At 36.4% G+C, this 24,963-nt stretch overlaps 1 protein-coding gene across 1 annotated transcript in view; it reads right to left on the reverse strand.

Annotated features, from left to right (window-relative positions):
- Positions 1-13,799: 13,799 nt before the first annotated feature.
- Positions 13,800-24,963, reverse strand: part of C9 (complement C9) — a 78,759-nt gene continuing 67,595 nt past the window's right edge. The window contains exons 10-11 of the mRNA XM_002815511.4: positions 18,387-18,615; positions 13,800-14,886 (exon numbers count right to left, since the gene is read on the reverse strand). Coding sequence (XP_002815557.1) covers positions 14,852-14,886; positions 18,387-18,615 — 264 coding nt within the window. The 3' untranslated portion in view covers positions 13,800-14,851. The remainder of the gene's footprint in view (positions 14,887-18,386; positions 18,616-24,963) is intronic.

The raw sequence follows: 24,963 nt of genomic DNA on the forward strand, positions 1-24,963 counted from the left end.
CTCTCTTCTATACTCTGAGAGCATATGAACACCACATATATTTTGGGAGCCCTCCTTTTTTTTTCAAAGAAATAATGGAAAATTATAAAGCAGAATATTACTGCTGTAGTTCAGCTATGTTATGGGTTAAAATAGTACTGGGAACCCACTCACCATTTTAACTATGCTCCAAATAATGACTTCCCATTAATTTTGGGAACACAATCTGTCCTTAAGGTTAAGACCGTTTAGGCTTTTTTTGCGTCTCTTAATTAAAATAACAAAAATGCATTTTCAAGCAAAAGAGTTTCCTTCGTAAAATCTACTGTGTTATCAAAATGGCAATCACCATCATTAATGTTTCCCAACATTCACCACTGGAGTCCTTTCCTGGGATCCAAACTGCTCATAACAGGAAACTCGACTAAATTACTGGGGCTGGCACCAAGCTATCCTAGGAGGCAAAGACAAGGAATGCATGTTTTCTTTCTGCAAGACAGTGCTCTTCCCTTATTCTGAAGGCTAGAATCAAAAAAAGGGAACTCTTGAAGCCACGTCTCTCAACTGGCATGAACAAGACTTCATCAGCACAAGGAACAAGTGGCCAAGCAAAATCCCAAAGGCTCGGAGGACCTGACTATGAAGCACCCTCAACCCTGTCTGTTCTATGCAGAGAAGAGTAGCACATTTGCCCGGAGACCAAGGAGAGTTATAAAATCTATTACTTACCATTTTTATTGAAAAGAGTTGATATGCCTGGCACACAATGACCCCGAAGATGGTGCAGCTTGGATAGTGAATGTGCAAGTCAGCTATGCAGAGTGTACTTCCTTTTCTGAGCTGTGTGGTCTGTCCAGCTTTCACACATTGATATGTGAGGCTACATTTGCATGTTATCTCAACCCTCAGAGCATTTGTATAGCTGGCCAGGTTTATCTTATTATTTTTCCATAATACAGGAACAGGTATAGGTGTAGCTTTGAAGACTGAAAAATTGACACAAAATTTTTTAGAAGTACCTAGATATTAAATTTTGCTATACATTATTAATCTGTTTTTTATAACTTCTATATTTTTGGATACGTGTGTGTGTGTGTGTGTGTGTGCGTGTGTGTGTGTGTGTGTCTCCATCTCTCTCATCTATGAAAGACTCACACCAAAATATAAATAGCATTTGACTTGAGTGGATATATTATTATAAATAATCTTTTTTTGTACTTTCTGGAGTTTTTCAAGTTTTCTATCTTGGGTATATAGCACTTGTGTAAAAACATAACTATAATCATTATTAAAAAGAACAAAAGTATATGAAAATTTTAATGAGCAACTCCAATTATATTTAAATTCATATTACCAGTATTTAAAAGAAGGAAACACTCATAAGCTTATCATAGAATGCCATTCATTTCCCTTAAAAAAAGTACAGCTCAGTCTAGGTTCATGTATTAATTTTGGGGTAATATTTATTAGCATCAGATGTTAAGGGCATAGTATTTGATCCCAAGTAGTCAGACTTTCCAATCATCCACGTACCTCTCTGAACACATTCTGATATACAGATTTGGCCCCTTTAATTGGAATATATGGCCTTCTACTAAAGTAAGTTCAAGGGTAGAAGATCATCTTTGTTTTCCATGGCCAAGGAAAGGCATGATTCCTTTTTTGGTGGTTGCAAATTTCCAGATCTTGTTTTAAGTATTACAGTGATTATTTAGTGTAAGGTCACCAAATTTCTATACATGATGCTGACCAGACACTAATTAATCCTATATCCATACAAAATCCTTTTTCAAAAAAGATGTTACGTGTTATTTATTCCTTAAAATAAAAATGTTTTCAAATTTAAGACATAATTAGAAATATAGATTAATAGGACAGGCAAAAAGCCAGGGTAGGGGTTGAGTTCCAGAAGTAGAAACTGAGATTGTCCTGAAAACTTTCCATATTATAAAGAGGGATGTGAGGCATGGTCAGAATCTGGTGGATGGTCAGGAATCTGAAATTGCACATTATCTTACACATAATAAATGCTTAATGAATGAATAGAGGAGGAAGAGCAAAGCAAGAGCGAGGTATGGAACCCAGGCATTTTCCAGAATGCTTTGAAATGGAGACATTCTTTACCTTCACTAGAAAGCCTCTTATCTACTGTCTGTTAGAATAGAGATCATCGAAGTGCAGATACAGCTTAGGGTAAAGAGAATCACTCTAAAGCAGTGGTTCTCAACCTGGCTGCACATTAAAATCACCTGGGATGTTTTAAGTCTCAGCTCCCAGGCTTCACCCCAGGTTATTATATGAAAATCTGGGGTTGAAGCTCAGGCATCAGTGTATTTCAAAACTTACCATGTGATTCCAAGGTATGTGCATATTTGAGAGGCTTTGCCCTAAAAGAAGGAGCAGGTGACTCATACTAGCAAGATAGTGAACAGATCACCAGGCCAGTCTTGTGGGTAGAAATAATCGTGACACTCTGACACTGTTTACTACTAAGTTAATCAACATGTTTACCCCATGTACTACATAAAAATTACTTAATCGGGCCGGGCGTGGTGGCTCACGCCTGTAATCCCAGCACTTTGGGAGGCCAAGGCAGGTGGATCACGAGGTCAGGAGATCGAGACCATCCTGGCTAACACGGTGAAACCCCGTCTCTACCCAAAAAAAAAAAAAAAAAAAAAATACAAAAAAATTAGCCGGGCCTGGTGGCAGGCGCCTGTAGTCCCAGCTAGTTGGGAGGCTGAGGCAGGAGAATGGCGTGAACCTGGGAGGCGGAGCTTGCAGTGAGCCGATATTGCACCACTGCACTCCAGCTTGGGCGACAGAACCGGACTCCATCTCAAAAAAAAAAAAAAAGAATTACTTAATCTTAGTCATGCTACAATTTCCTGTCTATACCAGTAAGTTGGACACAAATTACATGATAAACAGGAATCTAGCAATTATTCAGTTAACAGTGTAATTTATTGGGTAAGTCTCTGGTTAAGAGAACTTTGAATTTCAATTCATCCATCTTAATTCCATTTCAATTTGTGCTTATTTCCAAATTCAGATTAAGGTAATTTTTAGTTGTTATTGAAATAAATTTACTGGTCTTTCAAACACATATATTTAAGAAAAGTATTTTTGGCTAAGAAAAAAAAAGTTAAGAGTTGAAGCTCCCAACTATAACTTGTAGTCCACAAGTATATTTTCATGTTTAGTTTTTAAGGCATAATCATGTTATTTTAAAAATATATGTCAAACATCACATATGTGAGTATATCTCCTGTGAAGCCAAAGCTCAGTACATAAGTTCCTGAGTAGGAAGTTGAAACAGGAAATGCAACAAAGATGACAGAGAGCATAGTGATACCATCTGAAAATGATAAACCTATGTTTTTGCAGTATGGGCACCTCAATTATTCCTGCTAGTAGAAAGGAGAAGTAGCTTACAGAATGCAAAAGAAGTTATAATTCTTTAAACACTGGGGCATGCACTCTCTTTTCATACATTTTTATTTTAGAAAACAGTTTTTGTTCAGTCAATGGTGGAATGAATGAGTCTGCCCCTTCAGTACTCACTGAAGGTGGTGGCTAGGTGGAGACTGTGAGGTCTAGAAGAATGGGGTGGCTAGGGAAAACCAACTTCATTTTTAAACTCAACTTGCAAGTAGATAAAGGAGAGAACACTAATAAAATTTGAGTAATATTAATGATCATTACTGAGAAGCATTGTCAGTGTTTTATCTATTAAGCTTTTTTTTTTTTTTTGAGACGGAGTCTTGCTCTGTCCCCCAGGCTAGAGTACAGTGGCACGATCTCAGCTCACTGCAACCTCCGCCTCCCGGGTTCAAGCAATTCTCCTGCCTCAGTCTCCTGGCTAATTTTTGAATTTTCAGTAGAGATGGGGTTTCACCATCTTGGCCAGGCTGGTCTTGAACTCCTTACCTCATGATCCACCCACCTTGGCCTCCCAAAGTGCTGAGATTACAGGTATTAGGTTTTAAAAGAAGCATGATTAAAATTGTTAGCATAGAAGGTTAGAAATAGTTATAAACTCTGATACATTTTCTTTTTTATAACCTGAATGTCTAACATTTTAGACAAGAAACAAGTAGCCATCTACTCTACGTGCCCAACATTAATGTGCCTGGCTAAGACCCCTGAGATAGAACAGAGGGATGTCGAATCTCACCTTTTCCAGGAAGGCTTCTTTGCTGCTAGCTCACTAATCTCCCCCTTTTTCTGGAAGCCTGCAGGCCACACTACAAAATTAAGCTCTTTTAATATGTTTGCCCTTTATGGTTCTCTAATTGTATTGGGTGTATTAGGTTTGGCTCCTCAACTAGATTGGAAACTGCTCCAATGAGAATTAATTTTCATACTTCTTTTTCTCACTCTAAGGTCCTAGGTCAGCTTTTTTTAAAACACTTTTTCTTTTTTTTTGCCTCATGAGTTCCGCAGATGAAAGCAATGTTTGTTTTGTACACTGATTCTGCATGTACAACCTTCCTTGAAGCCCATCATTTATGGGAAGCTGTAAGAGAAACTTTGGCTAAAATATTGCCAAATACTAAGAGATGGTCACTACAGTGCTGCTCTTTGATCATGAAATTAAAGCAAACTTACAAGCAGATTCATAAAAATTCAAGGAAATTCAGTCTCCCTGTTTGGCTAGATTTGAAATAGCAAATGGGAAGTAGCAGGAAAAAGCAGAATAAGAACAGGCATGCTTAAGAAGGCTGTACAGGAGCAAGTGGGGACTTCCTTGATTTGGGTTATTTCTCTTTCACTTTTTGTTTTAAAAACAAAGTGAACTTTTTCACTCCTGTACTTTCTACTTTTAATGAAAGAGGGTCTTAATTCTTCAGAACATCAGCGCTCTGGAAGAAATAGCTTATTAATCAACTTACTTTTGATTAAAAAGAGAGTTTTCACCACATTTTAATGGAATGAGTAGATTGTATTGAAACTCAAGAAAAGAAGGGAGCACTTGTCTTTACAATTTAAACCCAATCCCAGGTGAATGTTTACTACTGTAAAAACAATCTGCTAAAATAGGACAATGAAAAAATTAATCTAGACTTCACTTAAGGAGTTTTTATCAAACCAGTTAACCTGGAGAGCAAAGAGACAAAGAACAAAGCTTATAGAAGAATTCTAAGTTATACCTTACCTTGCTTTGTTTTTTTGTAATTTTGTCCATTATTTGTATCACACCCTCTCTTTGGGTCTTTGGGGATGCATGAACTCTGTGGGTCTATTGGGTCCTGCTGTTTTCTTCTCATGATTTCTCACGTCGCTTGTCCTTGAATATGTTTCAAAGAAGCAGAATTCTAAGTCATAATCCCTTTGCTTCAGTGGGTCTCCAAGACAAGATTTAACTGACACACACTCTCATGGGGTTGCTTATTGCTTTTGCCATTTGGTTAATGATAATTTGCTCTTTAATGAATAAAATAAAGAAAAGGTCCCACATCAAAAGGGATCTATTTCTCATTTTTTTCTACTTCCTTTCTTCCTTCCTTCCTTTTTTCTTTCTTTTTTTTTTATTATACTTGAAATTTTACGGTATATGTGCACAACATGCAGGTTTGTTACATATATATACATGTGCCATGTTGGTGTCCTGAACCCATTAACTCATCATTTACATTAGCTATATCTCCTAATGCTATCCCTCCCTACTCCCCCCACCCCACGACAGGCCCCGATGTGTGATGTTCCCCTTCCTATGACCATGTGTTCTCATTGTTCAATTCCCACCTATGAGTGAGAACATGTGGTGTTTGGTTTTTTGTCTTTGCGATAGTTTGCTGAGAATGATGGTTTCCAGATTCATCCATGTCCCTACAAAGGACATGAACTCATCCTTTTTTACGGCTGCATAGTATTCCATGGTGTATGTGTGCCACATTTTCTTAATCCAGTCTATCATTTTTGGACATTTGGGTTGCTTTCAAGTCTTTGCTATTGTGAATAGTGCCACAATAAACATACATGTGCACGTGTCTTTATAGCAGCATGATTTATATTCCTTTGGGTATATACCCGGTAATGGGATGCCTGGGTCAAATGGTATTTCTAGTTCTAGATCCCTGAGGAATCCCCTCACTGACTTCCACAATGGTTGAACTAGTTTACAGTCCCACCAACAGTGTAAAAGTGTTCCTATCTCTCCACATCCTCTCCAGCACCTGTTGTTTCCTGACTTTTTAATGATCGTCATTCTAACTGGTGTGAGATGGTATCTCATTGTGGTTTTGATTTGCATTTCTCTGATGGCCAGTGATGATGAGCATTTTTTCATGTGTCTTTTGGCTGCATAAATGTCTTCTTTTGAGAAGTGTCTGTTCATATCCTTTGCCCACTTTTTAATGGGGTTGTTTGTTTTTTCCTTGTAAATTTGTTTGAGTTCATTGTAGATTCTGGATAATAGCCCTTTGTCAGGTGAGTAGATTGCAAAAATTTTCTCCTATACTGTAGGTTGCCTGTTCACTCTGATGGTAGTTTCTTTTGCTGTGCAGAAGCTCTTTAGTTTAATTAGATCCCATTTGTCAATTTTGGCTTTTGTTGCCATTGCTTTTGGTGTTTTAGACATGAAGTCCTTGCCCATGCCTATGTCCTGAATGGTATTGCCTAGGTTTTCTTCTAGGGTTTTTATGGTTTTAGGTCTAACATTTAAGTCTTTAATCCATCTTGAATTAATTTTTGTATAAGGTGTAAGGAAGGGATCCAGATTTAGCTTTCTACATATGGCTAGCCAGTTTTCCCAGCACAATTTATTAAATAGGGAATCCTTTCCCCATTGCTTGTTTTTGTCTGGTTTGTCAAAGATCAGATAGTTGTTTATATGTGGCATTATTTCTGAGGGCTCTGTTCTGTTACATTGATCTATATCTCTGTTTTGGTACCAGTACCATGCTGATTTGGTAACTGTAGCCTTGTAGTATAGTTTGAAGTCAGGTAACGTGATGCCTCCAGCTTTGTTCTTTTGGTTTAGGATTGACTTGTCAATGTGGGCTCTTTTTTGGTTCCATATGAACTTTAAAGTAGTTTTTTCCAATTCTGTGAAGAAAGTCATTGGTAGCTTGATGGGGATGGCATTGAATCTGTAAATTACCTTGGGCAGTATGGCCATTTTCATGATATTGATTCTTCCTACCCATGAGCATGGAATGTTCTTCCACTTGTTTGTGTCCTGTTTTATTTCATTGAGCAGTGGTTTGTTGTTCTCCTTGAAAAGGTCCTTCACATCCCTTGTAAGTTGGATTCCTAGGTATTTTTTTTCCCTTTGAAGCAATTGTGAATGGGAGTTCACTCATGATATGGCTCTCCGTTTGTCTGTTATTGGTGTATAAGAATGCTTGTGATTTTTGCACATTGATTTTGTATCCTGAGACTTTGCTGAATTTGCTTATCAGCTTAAGGAGATTTTGGGCTAAGATGATGGGGTTTTCTAGATATACAATCATGTCATCTGCAAACAGGGACAATTTGACTTCCTCTTTTCCTAATTGAATACCCTTTATTTCTTTCTCCTGCCTGATTGCCCTGGCCAGAACTTCCAACACTATGTTGAATAGGAGTGGTGAGAGAGGGCATCCCTGTCTTGTGCCAGTTTTCAAAAGGAATGCTTCCAGTTTTTGCCCATTCAGTATGATATTGGCTGTGGGTTTGTCATAGATAGCTCTTATTATTTTGAGATACGTCCCATCAATACCTAATTTATTGAGAGTTTTTAGCATGAAGGCTGTTGAATTTTGTCAAAGGCCTTTCCTGCATCTATTGAGATAATCATGTGGTTTTTGTCATTGGTTGTGTTTATATGCTAGATTACGTTTATTGATTTGCGTATGTTGAACCAGCCTTGCATCCCAGGGATGAAGCCCACTTGATCATGGTGGATAAGCTTTTTGATGTGTTGCTGGATTCGGTTTGCCAGTATTTTATTGAGGATTTTTGCATTGATATTCTTCAGGGATATTGGTCTAAAATTCTCTTTTTTGTTGTGTCTCTGCCAGGCTTTGGTATCAGGATGATGCTGGCCTCATAAAATGAGTTAGGGAGGATTCCCTCTTTTTCTATTGATTGGAATAGTTTCAGAAGGAATGGTACCAGTTCCTCCTTGTACCTCTGGTAGAATTCGGCTGTGAATCCTTCTCGTCCTGGACTTTTTTTTGTTGGTAGGCTATTAATTACTGCCTCAATTTCAGATCCTGTTATTGGTCTATTCAGGGATTCAACTTCTTCCTGGTTTAGTCTTGGGAGGGTGTATGTGTCAAGAAATTTATCCATTTCTTCTACATTTTCTAGTTTATTTGCATAGAGCTGTTTATAGTATTCTCTGATGGTAGTTTGTATTTCTGTGGGATCAGTGGTGATATCTCCTTTATCACTTTTTATTGCGTCTATTTGATTCTTCTCTCTTTTCTTCTTTATTAGTCTTGCTAGCAGTCTATCAATGTTGTTGATCTTTTCAAAAAACCAGCTCCTGGATTCATTGATTTTTTGAAGGGTTTTTTTGTGTCTCTATCTCCTTCAGTTCTTCTCTGATCTTAGTTATTTCTTGCCTTCTGCTAGCTTTTGAATGTGTTTGCTCTTGCTTTTCTAGTTCTTTTAATTGTGATGTTAGGGTGTCAACTTTAGATCTTTCCTGCTTTCTCTTGTGGGCATTTAGTGCTATAAATTTCCCTCTACACACTGCTTTGAATGTGTCCCAGAGATTCTGGTATGTTGTGTCTTTGTTCTCATTGGTTTCAAAGAACATCTTTATTTCTGCTTTCATTTCGTTATGTACCCAGTAGTCACTCAGGAGCAGGTTGTTCAGTTTCCATGTAGTTGAGTGGTTTTCAGTGAGTTTCTTAATCCTGAGTTCTAGATTGATTGTACTATGGTCTGAAAGACAGTTTGTTACAATTTCTGTTCTTTTACATTTGCTGAGGAGTGCTTTACTTCCAACTATGTGGTCAATTTTGGAATACGTGTGGTGTGGTGCTGAAAAGAATGTATATTCTGTTGATTTGGGGTGGAGAGTTCTGTAGATGTCTATTAGGTCCACTTGGTGCAGAGCTGAGTTCATTTCCTGGATATCCTTGTTAACTTTCTGTCTCGTTGATCTGTCTAATGTTGACAGTGGGGTGTTAAAGGCTCCAATTATTATTGTGTGGGAGTCTAAGTCTCTTTGTAGGTCTCTAAGGACTTGCTTTATGAGTCTGGGTGCTCCTGTATTGGGTGCATATATATTTAGGATAGTTAGCTCTTCTTGTTAAATTGATCCCTTTACCATTATGTAATGGCCTTCTTTGTCTCTTTTGATCTTTGCTGGTTTAATGTCTGTTTTATCAGAGAGTAGAATTGCAACCCCTGCCTTTTTTTGTTTTCCATTTGCTTGGTAGATCTTCCTCCATCCCTTTATTTTAAGGCTATGTGTTTCTCTGCACATGAGATAGGTCTCCTGAATTCAGCACACTGATGGGTCTTTACTCTTTATCCAATTTACCAGTCTGTGTCTTTTAACTGGAGCATTTAGCCCATTGACATTTAAGGTTAATATTGTTATGTGTGAATTTGTTCCTGTCATTATGATGTTAGCTGGTTATTTTGCTCGTTAGTTGATGCAGTTTCTTCCTAGCCTCGATGGTCTTTACAATTTGGCATGTTTTTGCAGTGGCTGGTACTGGTTGTTCCCTTCCATGTTTAGTGCTTCCTTCAGGAGCTCTTTTAGGGCAGGCCTGGTGGTGACAAAATCTCTCAGCCTTTGCTTGTCTGTAAAGGATTTTATTTCTCCTTCACTTATGAAGCTTAGTTTAGCTGGATATGAAATTCTGGATTGAAAATTCTTTTCTTTAAGAATGTTGAATATCAGCCCCCACTCTCTTCTGGCTTGTAGAGTTTCTGGCAAGAGATCAGCTGTTAGTTTGGTGGGCTTCCCTTTGTGGGTAACCCGACCTTTCTCTCTGGCTGCTCTTAACATTTTTCCTTCATTTCAACTTTGGTGAATCTGACAATTATGTGTCTTGGAGTTGCTCTTCTCGAAGAGTAACTTTATGGCGTTCTCTGTATTTCCTGAATCTGAATGTTGGCCTGCCTTGCTAGATTGGGGAAGTTCTCCTGGATAATATCCTGCAGAGTGTTTTCCAACTTGGTTCCATTCTCCTCGTCACTTTCAGGTACACCAATCAGACGTAGATTTGGTCTTTTCACATAGTCCCACATTTCTTGGAGGCTTTGCTCGTTTCTTTTTATTCTTTTTTCTCTAAACTTCTCTTCTCACTTCATTTCATTCATTTCATCTTCCATCACTGATACCCTTTGTTCCAGTTGATTGAATCAGCTACTGACACTTGTGCATTCATTATGTGGTTCTCGTGCCATGGTTTTCAGCTCCATCAGGTCCTTTAAGGACTTCTCTGCATTGATTATTCTAGTTAGCCATTCGTCTAATCTTTATTCAAGGTTTTTAACTTCTTTGCCATTGGATCGAACTTCCTTGTTTAGCTCAGAGTAGTTTGATCATCTGAAGCCTTCTTCTCTCAACTCGTCAAAGTCATTCTCCATCCAGCTTTGTTCCGTTGCTGGTGAGGAGGAGGAGAGGCCCTCTGATTTTTAGAATTTTCCGTTTTTCTGGTCTGTTTTTTCCCCATCTTTGTGGTTTTAACACAAAGACCTTTGGTCTTTGATGATGGTGACGTACAGATGGGGTTTTGGTGTGGATGTCCTTTCTGTTTGTTAGTTTTCCTTCTAACAGTCAGGACCCTCAGCTGCAGGTCTGTTGGAGTTTGCTGGGGTCCACTCCAGACCCTGTTTGCCTGGTTATCAGCAGTGGAGGCTGCAGAACAGCAGATATTGGTGAACAGCAAATGTTGCTGCCTGATCGTTCCTCTGGAAGTTTTTTCTCAGAGGAGTACCCAGCCGTGTGAGGTGTCCTTCTGCGCCTACTGGGGGGTGCCTCCCAGTTAGGCTACTCGGGGGTCAGGGACCCACTTGAGGAGGCAGTCTGTCCGTTCTCAGTTCTCCAGCTGTGTGCTGGGAGAACCACTACTCCCTTCAAAGCTGTCAGACAGGGACATTTAAGTCTGCAGAGGTTTCTGCTGCCTTTTGTTTGGCTATGCCCTGCCCCCCAGAGATGGACTCTACAGAGGCAGGCAGGCCTCCTTGAGCTGCAGTGGGCTCCACCCAGTTTGAGCTTCCTGGCAGCTTTGTTTACCTACTCAAGCCTTGGCAATGGCGGGTGCCCCTCCACCAGCCTCGCTGCTGCCTTGCAGTTTGATCTCAGACTGCTGTGCTAACAATGAGCGAGGCTCTGTGGGCTTAGGACCCTCCGAGCCAGGCGCAGGATACAATCTCCTGGTGTGCCGTTTGCTAAGACCCTTGGAAAAGTGCAGTATTAGGGTGGGAGTGACCCGATTTTCCAGGTGCTGTCTTTCACCCCTTTCCTTGGTTAGGAAAGGGAATTCCCTGACCCCTTGTGCTTCCTGGGTGAGGCGATATCTCGCCCTGCTTCGGCTCATGCTAGGTGTGCTGCACCCACTCTCCTGCACCCACTGTCCTACGAGCCCCAGTGAGATGAACCTGGTATCTCAGTCAGAAATGCAGAAATCATTCGTCTTCTGCGTCGCTCACGCTGGGAGCTGTAGAATGGAGCCGTTCCTATTTGGCCATCTTGGCTCCAACCCTCTCTTTCTTTCTTTTTGTCTTTCTTTCTTTTTTCCTCTCTCTTTCTTTCCTTTCTTTTTTCTTCCTTTCTTTCTTCCTTTCCTTCCATTCCTTCCGTCCTTCCTTCCTTCTTCCTTCCTTCCCTCTCTCTCTCTTTCTTCTTCCTTTCTTCCTTCCTCCCTCCCTCCCTTCCCCCCTCTTTCTTTCTTTCTTTCCTTTTTCTTTCTTCTTCTGTCTGTGTCTGTCTCTGCCTTTCCTTCCTTCCTTTCTTCATTCCCAGTTTTTGTCCCAACGGAAGATTAGGCCAAAAAAGTTGGAAAATACACTGATGTATCTAATGTCACAAATGTTAGAGTTACACTTTGAAGATTTTTGACTAATAGTCCTGCATTCCAATAATAGTAATAGCCACTATTACTATTTATTGCTTTTCCAGTTGGTTACAGTATAAATGATCTCAGTAAATCAACCTAACAATTCTAGGAAAGAGATATTATTTTCCCTAAGCATATTTTAGGGCTTAAGGGTTTAGTAACTTGCCCATTGTTAAATAGCCATGCCATCCCCTTTTCTTGGGCTGTTTTGCTGCTCCTAGCATAATGGTAAGTAACAGGCATGAGGTGGGGGTGGAAGAGCAAAGGGTGGGGGCCAAATATCTGACATAGGACAGATATTTGACTGTCCTGTGAATTATGTGTGTGTGTATAAAAATTGTTTCATTAAGGAAAAAAACTGAACTAGCCTTTGATCAGCTCTCATGAGAACTGACTCACTTATCACAAGGAAAGCATGGGGAAAACTGCCCCTATGATCTAATCACCTCCTACCAGGTCCTTCCTTTGACACATGAGGATTACAATTTGAGATGAGATTTTGGTGGCAACACAGAGCCAGACCATATCATCTACCATTTTGGGCTGTTTTCATAAGTAAATATTGGGAGACTAATTTAGGAACTGATATTGTTGGGTCCCATTAAACAATCAAAAGTCCTTGCAGGGGAGACAATTGTTTAAAGCCAGGGTGAGAATGCTGACCCACATGTCGAACATTAGACAACAGGTGTATGATGACTGTCTACTCTGTGATCAGTAGAATAAATAAGTGACCTGAATTTTGAGTATAAAAAGGGAAAAGTGTAAAAATGTAGCAAGACTCTGAGCTTCCTTTATCCATCAGGCCCTAGTGAACATAAACACCCATCCCACTTCTCTAACTTCTTTTGATACTGGTTTCTTTCGATAGTGATTTAGTATAACAATTCAACTTTCTGGACTGGGCTTCACAGGGCTGTTGTTTTCACCTGTCCTTTTCCTTGAATTGGTGATGCACCCCCTCAGACAGCATGTGGGGTAGGGAGCACCTATAATGCACTCCATTTCGGCAAACTAAGCTACATCTGCTCTCTCCAAACAACAGTCCACGCTGACACATGCTAGGCTTAGTAGGTCCTCATCTTTCCAGGTTTCTAGAGATTCTCCTTTAGTTTAGGCCTGGAGACTTTCTGCTCTGTGTTGATTACTGTTGAGCAGTTTCTGGTGTCTCAATAGTGCTCCCTGCTGGAGATGCTGTATCATCAGATATACCACCTTTGGCAAGAAGTCGGAGGACTCTCCATCAAGTGTGAACCGGGGCTGTTCCTGCTATTCATTACCGTAGAAAGGACTCTGATAAATCATTAAGCTAGCCCTAGGGGGTCTGGTCAAGGCTCAGCTCTTTTATTGTTTGACATTTGTAACTCCTAAGGGTGGAAGGAATTCTCAGGTGTTACTCTCATAACAGCCTTGAGCCAGATGCTCTCCATCAAAAACTCTCTCAATAGTGGATTGTTCAAGAACAGAGTTCAGTATTTATACACATTTAACAAATCTTACTCCTCTCTAATTCGCACAGTGTTTTGAAGGGCAGGGGATAGGACTTCTCTGGAGCTCCCAGGACAAACGCAAGACTCTTAAGGGCCAGGGCACATTTATTAGCATGATCTCCATATCATACCTAACATATTAAAATACATCCCACATCCAGCAATCTTTTTATTTGCTATTTAAAACAATTTTGAAAATTATTTTTAAAAACTTTGCTTTTGAAATTATTTTCATGTAGGTAATTTGGTTACTGTTATATCCCAGCAATCAAATGCATTCTTGAGAATTTCTGCCAAGTGAGAGAAACTAACATAATTTATTTATAAATGTGTGAAATGTTTATTAATAGTAACAATAAAGTTAACATGATACATGCTGATGTTTAAGCATTTATTAATTTTGATTTTGCATTTTTTTATTTTGATATATTTTTTCTCTTTTCTTTCTTTCTTTTTTTTAAAGAGTTTTCAGACCTTTTCAAAAGGTCTCAGACCATAAGTACCATGTTCTCTAATGAATAAGATTGTACAACCGATGTTAATTAGCTTCTCAGGTAGGTAACCTTACCTTATACAACTCATAAGGCTAGGTATTAAGTTGGACCATATAAAATTGATGTTTTTTCTTGTAAAATATGATCAAATGGAAGCAATTTCACATAATTTAAACTAATAGTTTATGTTCATTCTATTCTGCTACTGAACACTATATATATTATTCCTTTCATCTAACTGGATTTTTGTACCCATTAACCAACTCCTCTTTATCTCCCTTCCGTCCTCTGGTAAACTAGTAGTTTTTGGTTACAAATATAATACGTTTTTCCCCTTGGACACATAGATTTAAATGGTAGAGCTAAGACTAGTAAAAGCAACTGCTGTGCAGGTGGCTGGTGCTGAGCATTTGCTGAATGAATGTATGCACACCTAAGCAAATAACCAAACCAAACATAACAATGTAAATAAGAGTTAAATTGCATGGTACAGATGTGTGGTCATGGACCTGGCTGAATATGTTAACCATACAAAGCAGTTTGAAAATTACTTTCAAGTTTTTTAAACCAACATTCTGTTTTTAATTTAATTTTGGTTTTTTTTAGAAGAGATTGGCATTTTCCATGGGAGAAAGCAGTTCTGTCATATTTCACTGTTGACTCCTCATTAGGAAAAAATGGAAACATCACAGGAGTTTAAGGAAGAAAAATTTAAAAAAAAATTATAGACCTAAGAGAGAAGAGACTTCAGAGGTTGGTAGGATTTTCATGAAGCATGTTGCTATTTACTTGGCAGCTAAGATTATCTTCAGGGGTAGGATCTGAAGGTACTAGTGTTCTTTTCTTTCGCTGGAACTCAGAGAAGCCAACAGCTCTATTTTTCTTTGGGGAAGTCTAGGGCTGGCAATCCTAGAGAAAACAAACGAGTATCAAATCTTAATCATCAATAGGATTTTACTTTGGGTACATCCACCCATCCACTTTTTCACCTTCTTATCCTGTTGCACCACGTTGTGCCATACTGCCTAGGTACTGGGAATAGAATGTGGTTTAAGGTACAAGGCACATTTTCATACCAGAAAGGGCTATTTGTCTTGTATACAGAGAGTCAATGTGATTAGTGCTGGAAAAACAGAGGGAAAGTTCTCAGGCAGCATAGATAGAGAACTGATTCCTGGAGAAACTGGAGAAGGTTTCATCAAAGATATACTAATTGGACTGGGTTCAAAATAGAGGTTTTTAACCCTGGCTAAAGATTTGAATAACCAGTAGATTTTTAAAAAATTCGAAAAACAAAAAATCCATGCCCAGGCAGGATCTACCATAGCTGCTTTTTTAAAATTGGCTTAGGATAGACATCTTTTTTGTTTTGTTTCTTTTTTTTTCCTTTAAGGAAGTGAACCAGATGAATCCAATGACCAACCTGGTTGAGAGCCGTTGGTCTAGAAGTAGAAACACACACAAGGAATAAGGGAGAAAGAGGTTCAGTTAGTTGAGGGAGAGAAAGTTGGAAGCATTCCAGGCTAAGTAAATGGTATAGAAAAAGAAAGTTGATGTGTTATAGTTTTCAATCTCATCATGGGTGTAGGCTAGTGTAAATTGGAAACTAGAACATTCTATGTCAAAATGGATGCTTGGAAGATCTACCTTGAGGGAAAAATTCAGCAAGAAAATGTGTAATGTCTCAGCAAGAAGCTGTGGGCCATCCTGGGTCAGGTTTGAAAGGTCAACCAAACAATGCCTAGTGATCAAAGATAATTTTATATGTTGGGGAAGGGACCTTAATATTCATTATCTATGAAATACAACATATGGAACCCGAACCAAGAACTTTACATAAAAATCTAGTGCAAGACTGATGAAAATGATAGGACCTCCTAAGAAACAAACTAACCCTAGGAATATGTTCATTATCTAGGGAAGACAGGGTTTCCACAGGAAATAATTCCCACCAAAAACTAAGCCTGTAATAAAAAATCACTAAGTACTGAAGAAAGCATAATATGCCATGAGAATGAATTGGTAGACTTAGCAGGGAATTGCACTGCAGAAACAATATATACTGGAACAATTTGAAAGAATTCCGTGAAGATATATTTAACATGCTGAAAGATATAAAGGTAGGAAAATAATCCATTAAACTAGACAAGAGAAAAAACTAGACAAAAGAAAATTGAAAAATAACCAAATCAAAATTTTAGAAAAATACTTTTAAAATAATCTCAATAGGTCAGCAAATGGATCGACTATACAAAGTTGAATAAAATAATTGGAAAATTAGAAGATAGAACTAAAGAAATCACAGAGAAATCAGCAGAATATTCTACATAGAGAGAACTAGGTAGAAAATAGAAGTTCCAAGTACTAAGTAGTATACATTTTTGGAGAGTGAGAGTTTTTTTTGGAATGCAAAGCACTAGATTGAGACTTTAGACAGATGAGAGACAGAGTTAGCATACATTTATAAATCAATCATTCTAAAATTTAAATTAAATTCTAACTTACATATTTTGTCACCACATGATTGAGTTTCTAAGCCATTTGCTGAGAAGTGTAAAAAATTCATAAAATATTAAAAATTTGTATTGTAAGAGATGAAAGTATGGTTGAATGATAAACGAGGCTGTGAACCTTTGCTACATAATTGTTTTAGAATTTTGTTTCAGGAAACTGTATTTGTTCAAACAATGATTGCCATAGAAAGTTAATCTTAATAGCTAATCTTGTGATATTAACACTTGGACTAAGATCTCACTAATCTATTAGGAGTCTGAATAATTCTACCAGAATGAAATACTAAGCATAAACTCTTAGGATTAGAAACATGACTAAAGTCATGTTTACTTGTAGGAAGTAAAATAGTTTAATTGAGTCCTATTTGTCTATTTTTGTTTTTATTGCATTTGCTTTTGAGGTTTTAGTTATAAATTATTTGTCTAGGCCAATGTCCAGGAGAGTTTTTCCTAGATTTTCTTCTAGGATTTTTATAGTTTCAGATCTTACATGTGAGTCTTTAATCTATCTCAAGTTAATTTTTGTATATGGTAAGAGAATAGAGATGATTTCTCAAAAAATTAAAAATAGGACTACCACTCAACTCAACAGTCCCACTACTGGGTATCTACCGAGAGGAAAATAATCTTTATATGAAAAAGACACCTGCACACATATGTTTACTGCAGCACATATTTTTTATGTGCAATAGCACATATTTACAATACATATTTACAATAGCAAAGTCATGGAATCAACTTTCATGTCCATCAATGGATGATTGGATAAAGAAAATGTGGTACATATGCACCATAGAATATTATTCATCCATAAAAGAGAATGAAATCATGTCTTTTGGAGCAACATGGTTGGAGCTGGAGGTCATTATCCTAAGTGAAATAACCCAGAAATAGAAAATCAAATACTACATGTTCTCGCTTATAAGTGGGAGCTAAACAATGGGTATGTATGGACATAAAGAAGGAAATAATAGACAGTGGGGACTCCAAAAATGGCGAGGATGGGAGGGGGATGAGGGTTGAAAAATTACCTATTGGGTACAATGTTCACTATTTGGGTGATGGGTACACTAGAGGCCCAAAGCTTACCGTTATGCAATATATCCTTGTAACAAACCTTCACAAGTACCCTTTAAATTCATAATAAAAATATCTTTAATGTAAAATAATATGTTTCCTTATGATTAACTTTAAAATACAATACAGAATCTCAGCTTTCAAAAACACCAATACAGTTAAAAACGCAAAATAAAAATCTAGTGAATAACATTTATATAAAATTTAAAAACATACAAAACAATATCACATATTTTTCATTGGTACATACATATTTAGTACAAGCACAAAAATATGAACTGGAAAGATACATACTAACTTAATGAAAGTGACTGTATCTGAGTAGTAGAAGAGAGAAAAGGCAATAGAATTTTTTGGGGGGTGGGGATGTGCTACAAAGTAATTAATTGGATGTATTATTGTTGCTTCTTAAAAAAAGGGTTTTAAAGTATATATGTCTATGTCTATACACATAAACACAAATATATGCAAAGTGTATATGATATATATGTATTAACATGCATCATTTCTATATAGTGAATAACTGATGTTTGTTATATTTCTGTAAACTTTCTATAAGAATATTTTTATAATTAAAGAGTAATACAATAATTATAATTTATTTATTTATAATTCTATCTTAATATATACAAATAGAATATGTTAAAATGACACATAAAGGCTGATTTACCCATTTTCACTATTCACTCAATCTTTATCCTCTGTTTATATAAATAATCTAGAGATTTAATACAAAGTAATTCAAGAGCTAGTTTTCAAATTAGATAACCCCAAAGTGCATATTTTTGTCTTTAATCACATCAAATAAATTGTCCTCACCTTCAGAAACTTTTTGTTTACTGATTTCACAGGCAATTCCCTCAAATTTGAATGGGCAGGCACACAAACACTTTCCATCCATTAGAATCACTGTACCTCCATTTTGGCATGTGTGGCATTTTCTTACACTAAATTCATTGACATAGTCTTCAATGGCTCTTTCCAAGTTTTGTTTCTTTAGGTGTGCATTTTTCATTTTCACTGGAACCAGATTATATATAGGAGACAGCTGAAAGGAAGCAAAACATTTAATTTTAGGTCCTTTTTAACTGAGAGAACTTGTAGAATACACTTTACTTAACTATTCATTCACTGATTCATTAATTCAACAAAGGCTTATTGAATGTATACTATTACCGGATGTGATGTTAGCTTTTAAACAATCAAAACTAGTCAAGATGTCTGCTATCAGGGAGGTCATATTATGGAGTTAAGGAGATTGATATTAATAAAAATGATGCATAAATTTCAAATAGAAACTGTGATAGGTGCTACCAAAAAAAACAAGTATATGTGCTTTAAAAATGAACAACTGAGGGACTTAAACTTCTGGCTTGATAATTTATTGACATATTATTTTGTGAATTGTTTTTGCTGCCTTCTTCCTTCTCTTCCAGAAGGTAACCAGATGCTTGCTATCTCTTGCCTAAGAGGAGGGTTGTGTGCAAGGCCAAGTCCAGAATGCCCCTGAAGGCAACCTTTTTCTTATTTCTTGTTTTTTTTTTTCCTCTAAAAGTCTAAATTCATTGAGAAATTTTTGCTGAGGGAAGGAATATAGAAGAATGCCACCAAGGAAAGAGATTCCTCCAGAATAGAAAGGGTATTGAAGTTAGTATATACCTCAAGTAACAAGAAACCATAGCTAGATATTTAGCAGGTATTTTGGGAGATAGCAGGTATTTTGGGGTGCCTTAAGGAAGCTGCATATGAAGTATCAGGAATCCAGTCTTGTCAGTGATTTCCATTTGCAAGCCTGGCATGGAGGGCTTGGAAATATTTGACTTCTAGTGAACATGTGAGCCTGAACAATAAGGTTATTGAGGTGACTACGATGAACTAAAGACATATGTAAATTATATCTCCATTTCCCAGATGGAAGTGTTAGGATTCTTGTACCAATTTAGACAGCAGGGAAAAAATTTCCTGAGCCCCATCCAACAAATAAATGAAAGGTGAATTTTCTAGCAACATGGAGGGACATGACCTCAAAATCAAATTTAATTAGGTGTAAAGAAATTGAAGTAAATGTATTTATTTGGCACACTCAAATTCCTGCAGTAAGATACACAGTTGCTACACTGAAATCAAGGAAGTTTGGAAAGCTTTGACAATAAATATTGAGCTGAGATTTGAAGGTGTCAAGGCAGAGAGAAGACTATTCCAGGCATACAGTAAAGAATTTTGAAAGTTTTTAAATGGAGGAGGAAGTCGGGAAGATGTTGTTCCAAAGATACAAAATTTTAATTAGATAGAAGGGGTAAGTTCAGAAGATCTATTGTGCAGCTTGATGATCATAGAAAAAAATTAAAAAGTTCTTATAATGGAGATATCATAATATATAGGGAAATTTATATGTTCACTTAATTTAAGCAAATTCAATTGTGTAACTAGCAAGAGCTGTTTGAGTGAATAAACTGTTAGAAATAGAGGCACTTTGGTGGCAGAGCACTTTAAAACAAGAGATCACAACACTTAAAAGAAATGAGAATCTAAAGAGCCCAGAGCTAAAACAAATAAACAACAAACAAAAACAAAAACACTGAAAAAACCCCACAGATTCCTGCAGAAGAATAATGATGGATTAAATAATGTGGACTCATCTTTTCCCTAAGGACAATGAGAAAAGCTAAACAAAATAAAACCAAACATTTTTTAAAAAACTGCTAAAAGGCCCTGGAGAACTAATAAGAAAATAAAAAATCACTGATCTAAGATCTGGGAGGAGGTGGAAATCCAAGAGGTAGGCCCAGTATTCTAGGGCCACTAGTCCTCTTGACACATTTCCTAATTCAGCAAGAGGTAGTAGAGAGACTAGGAGGTAGAGCAACACATTACTGGGCTGAGGAAAAAACATTGGAATTCAGGTCAACCAAGGTAGACATTCTCTCCTTTGATTTGGGGACTAAGAGGGAAGTGGAAGTAGGATATCTCTGGCAGAAACTGTAGCCCAGTTTGGATTAAAATAATCTTGGATCATTAGTGAGGATCCTAGAAGCTTTTCAAATATAAATATATATGTTTGGAAGAATATATAAATATACAAAATTATCCCAGGCATCAGGCTACTCCTATAACAATTTTAAGTACAGTATTTAGCCCACAGTAAAAATAACTAGGCACACAAGGAAATAAGACAACATGAATGAGACCAGTGGAAATAATGGAAAATAGAAACAGCTATGGTGGCTGCCAATGTTTGTGCTATCAGACTTCAAACAATTATCAGACTTTAAACCAATTGTTTGCATAAACGGAGATAAGAGACAAGACTGAAAATTTTAGCAAAGAACTGGAAGTTATTAAAAATAGATTTTAAAAAAAGAAACCAATATTAGAACACAAATTAATGAATTAGTTAAATAGCAAATGTGATAAAGCTGAAGCAAGTTAATGAATTGCAATATAGGTAAGAAGAAAATATTGACAATAAAGCACTAAGAGACGAAAGGATGGGATACACAGAAAGAGGACGGGAAACATAAGTGATAGTGTGGGAAGGGAAGGGAAAAGATCCATTCATTTTGAGCCCCAGAAGGAGAACAAAGGACAGAATAAATAAGAAGCAATATTTGAAAAGCTAATGACTGAGAATATTCCAGACCTGGTGAAAAACAACAAGATATCTTATGAATAAAAACTATGGTTAAAAATAATTTTGCACCTAAGTATTATCAGAGAAAAATTGCCAAAAAGAAAAAAAAACCCAAAGATAATGGAGAAAATCTTAAAAACAGTTTAGTAAAAAGCCTTAGTATTTTGAAAGTAGACTAAATTTGACTTTACTAGATACAATCAATAATATTATAAAGAGCCAAATGGAAATGTAAAAAATAAAAAGCATGGTAAAGGGGATGAAAAATATCTTTGATGAGTTTGTCAGTAGATTTGACACAGCAAAAGAAAGAATCAGTAAACTTGATAAAAGGTTGGTAGAAATTAGCCAAATTAAAGTGCAAAGAGATAAAAGAGTTGAAGGGAGGGAACCCAGAACTGAGCATCGAAGAGTGTGGGGCAATATGAAAGAGACTAGCACATGTATTACTGGAATCCCTGAAAAAAGTGAAGAGGTTAGAAGAAGGGGTTGAGAGGGGGAGAGAAAGAGAATGTGATTGTGGCAGAAGAAATATCTGAAGATACAATGACCAAGAATTTTTCAAAAGTAGTTAAATAATCAAACTATAGACTCCAGAAATTTAGGGAACTTCAAGCAGAATAAAAAATAAACATCCATATACATCTCATTCAAACTGTGGAAAACCAAAGATTAAAATGAAGTCTTCAAGGCGATGACAATAAAGGGAAATGCTACAAGCAGAAGGTCAAAGATAAGAGTTACAGCATACTGCTTATTTAAAAACTATGCAAGCCAGAAGACAAAGGGGTAATATCTTTAAGTACTGAAAGACAAAAAAAAAAAAAAAAAAGAAAACCCACACAAACTGTAAACCTAGAATTTTACACCTAATGAAATATCATTGAAAAAAATATTTTTTTTTTCAGAGAAGAAAAAACCAAGAGAATTTGATACTAGCAGACGTGCACTAAAAGAAATGCCAAAGGAAATTTTTCAGGCAGAAGAATTACCACAAAGAACTGAAATTTGGACCTACATAAAGTAATCATGAGCTCTGAGCATAACTAAAATGAAGGCAAAAATATACCTTTCTAGTTTTAATTGCTCTAACATATATTATCTACAGCAAATGTTGTTGCATTGTAGTATGAGTTTCTAGTGTATGTAAAAATTTTTTTAAAATGTATGTAAAATATACATACACTATAAACTCATGATACAGTATGATAAAAATAGCATTAAAAATGGGAGGGAGGATTTGGAAATATAGTGTTGTATTTGTTTTACACTATACATAAGGCAGCATAATATCATTTGAAGGCAGACTATGATAAATTAAGAATGCATATTGTGAATCATATGTTATGGAGTAAAAAATATTTTTTAAAAGAGACATGAGTAATATGCCAATACTGGAAATAAAATGGAATCATATAACATACTGAATAAAAAAGAATAGTCAGGACAAGAAAGGAACAATGTAATGAATAAACAAGATTTAACTGAAATGTTAAAGGGAGAGTGCTGGAGTTCAGGGGGAAGCAGAAAGGCATCTGTGGTGGTTGGAAGCCCAGGGGGTCTTACATGCCCAGATTACTACAGAAAGCCATTCAACTGCAAAGATAAACAACCAGGAAGGAAAAAAGAAACAAAAGATATTCAAAATAACCAGAAAACAATCAATAAAAAGACAGGGGTAAGTCCTCACCTATCAATAATAACCTTGAAGGTAAATAAATTAATTTCCCCATTTGAGAGATGTGATAGCCTAAATGGACAGAAAGAAATAATAGCCAACTATATGTTCCCTATAAGAAACTCACTTCACCTGTAAAGACATACATAGATGGAATGTGAAGGACGGAAAAAGATATTTCATGCAAAGGTAAACTAAAAGCAAGCAAGAGTAGCTATGCTTATATCAGACTAAAGCAGAATTCAAGTCAAAAACTGTAAAAAGGAGAAAAAGAATAACATTATATAAAGGGATCAATTCAGCAAGAAAATATAACAATTTTAAATATATATGCACCCAACACTGGAGCACCCAGATACATAAAGCAAATATTAGATCTAAAGTGAAACAATAAAATAATATTTGGGTACTTCAACATTTCACTGTCAGCGTTGGAGAGATTATCTAAACAGAAAAATCAAAAATCCAAGAACACAGGATTTAAGCTGCACCATAGACCAAATGAACCTGACAGACATTTACAGAACTTTTTGCAGAAGAGCTGCAGAGGACACATTCTTTTAATCAGTGCGTGGAACATTTTCCAAGATTAATCATATGTTAGAAAACATAACAAGTCTTAAAAAATTTTATAAATTGAAATTATATTAAATACCTTCTAAGACAACTTGGAATAAAGCCAGAAGTCAATAATCAGGGAAACTTTGGAAACTGTACAAATACATGGAAATTAAACAACATGCTCCTGAATGACCATTAAATCAATTAAGAGATTAAGAAGGAAATGTTTTAAATTTCTTGAAATAAATGGAAATAGAAACAGAACATACCAAAACTGAAGATACACAGAATAGGCAGTAGTAAGAGTGAAGTTTATAGAAACCAATGTCTACTTCAAAAATCTAGAGAGTTTTCAAATAAACACCTTAATGATACATTTCAAGGAGCTAGAAAAGCAAGAACAAACCAAACCCCAAAATAGTAGAAGGAAAGAGATAATAATGATTGGAGCAGAAATAAACAAAATTGAGACTGAAAACAAATACAAAGGATTAGTGAAACAAAAAGTTGATTAAAGGTTTTTATTTGAAAAGAAAGACAAAATAAACAAACAATAGCTAGACTAAGAAAAAGAAAAAAGAAGCCCCAAATAAATAAAATCAGAAACAAAAATAGAGACATCACAACAGATACCACAGAAACACAAAGGATCATTAGATCCTGCTATGAACAACTATAAATCAATAAATTTAAAAACCTAGAGAAAATGGATAAATTTCTAGACACATACAACCTCTCGAGCTTGAACCAAGAATAAATAGAATACCTGAATAGCCTAATAATAAGTAAAGAGATTGAAGCTGTAATAAAAAGTCTTTCAACAAAGAAAAGTCCAGGACCAGATGGCTTCAATGTTGCATTCTACCAAATCTTTAAACAAGAATTAATACTAATTCTTCTCAAAAAATTTTTTAAAGACTGAAATGAAGGGAACTCTTCCTAACTCATTTTATGAGACCAGCATAACCCTGATATCAAAACCAGACAAGGACACAACACACAAAAAAAACCCACAGACCAATATCCCCAATGAACATAGATGCAAAAGTCCTCTACAAAATATTAGCAAACTGATGGCAACAATACATCAAAAAGATAATACAGCATGATCAAGTGGGCATGATTTATCCGAGAAATAGTTCAACATATGGAAATCAATCAATGAGAAACATCACATGAGCAAAATTATGAACAGAAACCATGTGATCATCTCAATAGATGCAGAAAAACCATTTGATAAAATTTAACATCTCTTTGTGATACAAATTCTCAATAAATTAGGCATAGAATAAAAGTAATTAAACACAATAAAGGCCATATATGACAAACCCACAGCCAACATCATACTGAACGGGAAAAAGCAGAAAGCTCTCCCTCTAAGAACTGAAACAAAGATGCCCACTCTCACCACTCTTATTTAACATAGTACTGGAAATCCGAGCCAGAGCAATTAGGCAAGAAAAAGAAATAAAGGAAACCTAAATTGGAAAAGAGGAAGTTAAATTGTCCCTGTTTGCAGAAGACAT

The sequence above is a fragment of the Pongo abelii genome, chromosome 4 (assembly GCF_028885655.2).
Source record: "Pongo abelii isolate AG06213 chromosome 4, NHGRI_mPonAbe1-v2.0_pri, whole genome shotgun sequence".
NCBI lineage: Eukaryota > Metazoa > Chordata > Mammalia > Primates > Hominidae > Pongo > Pongo abelii.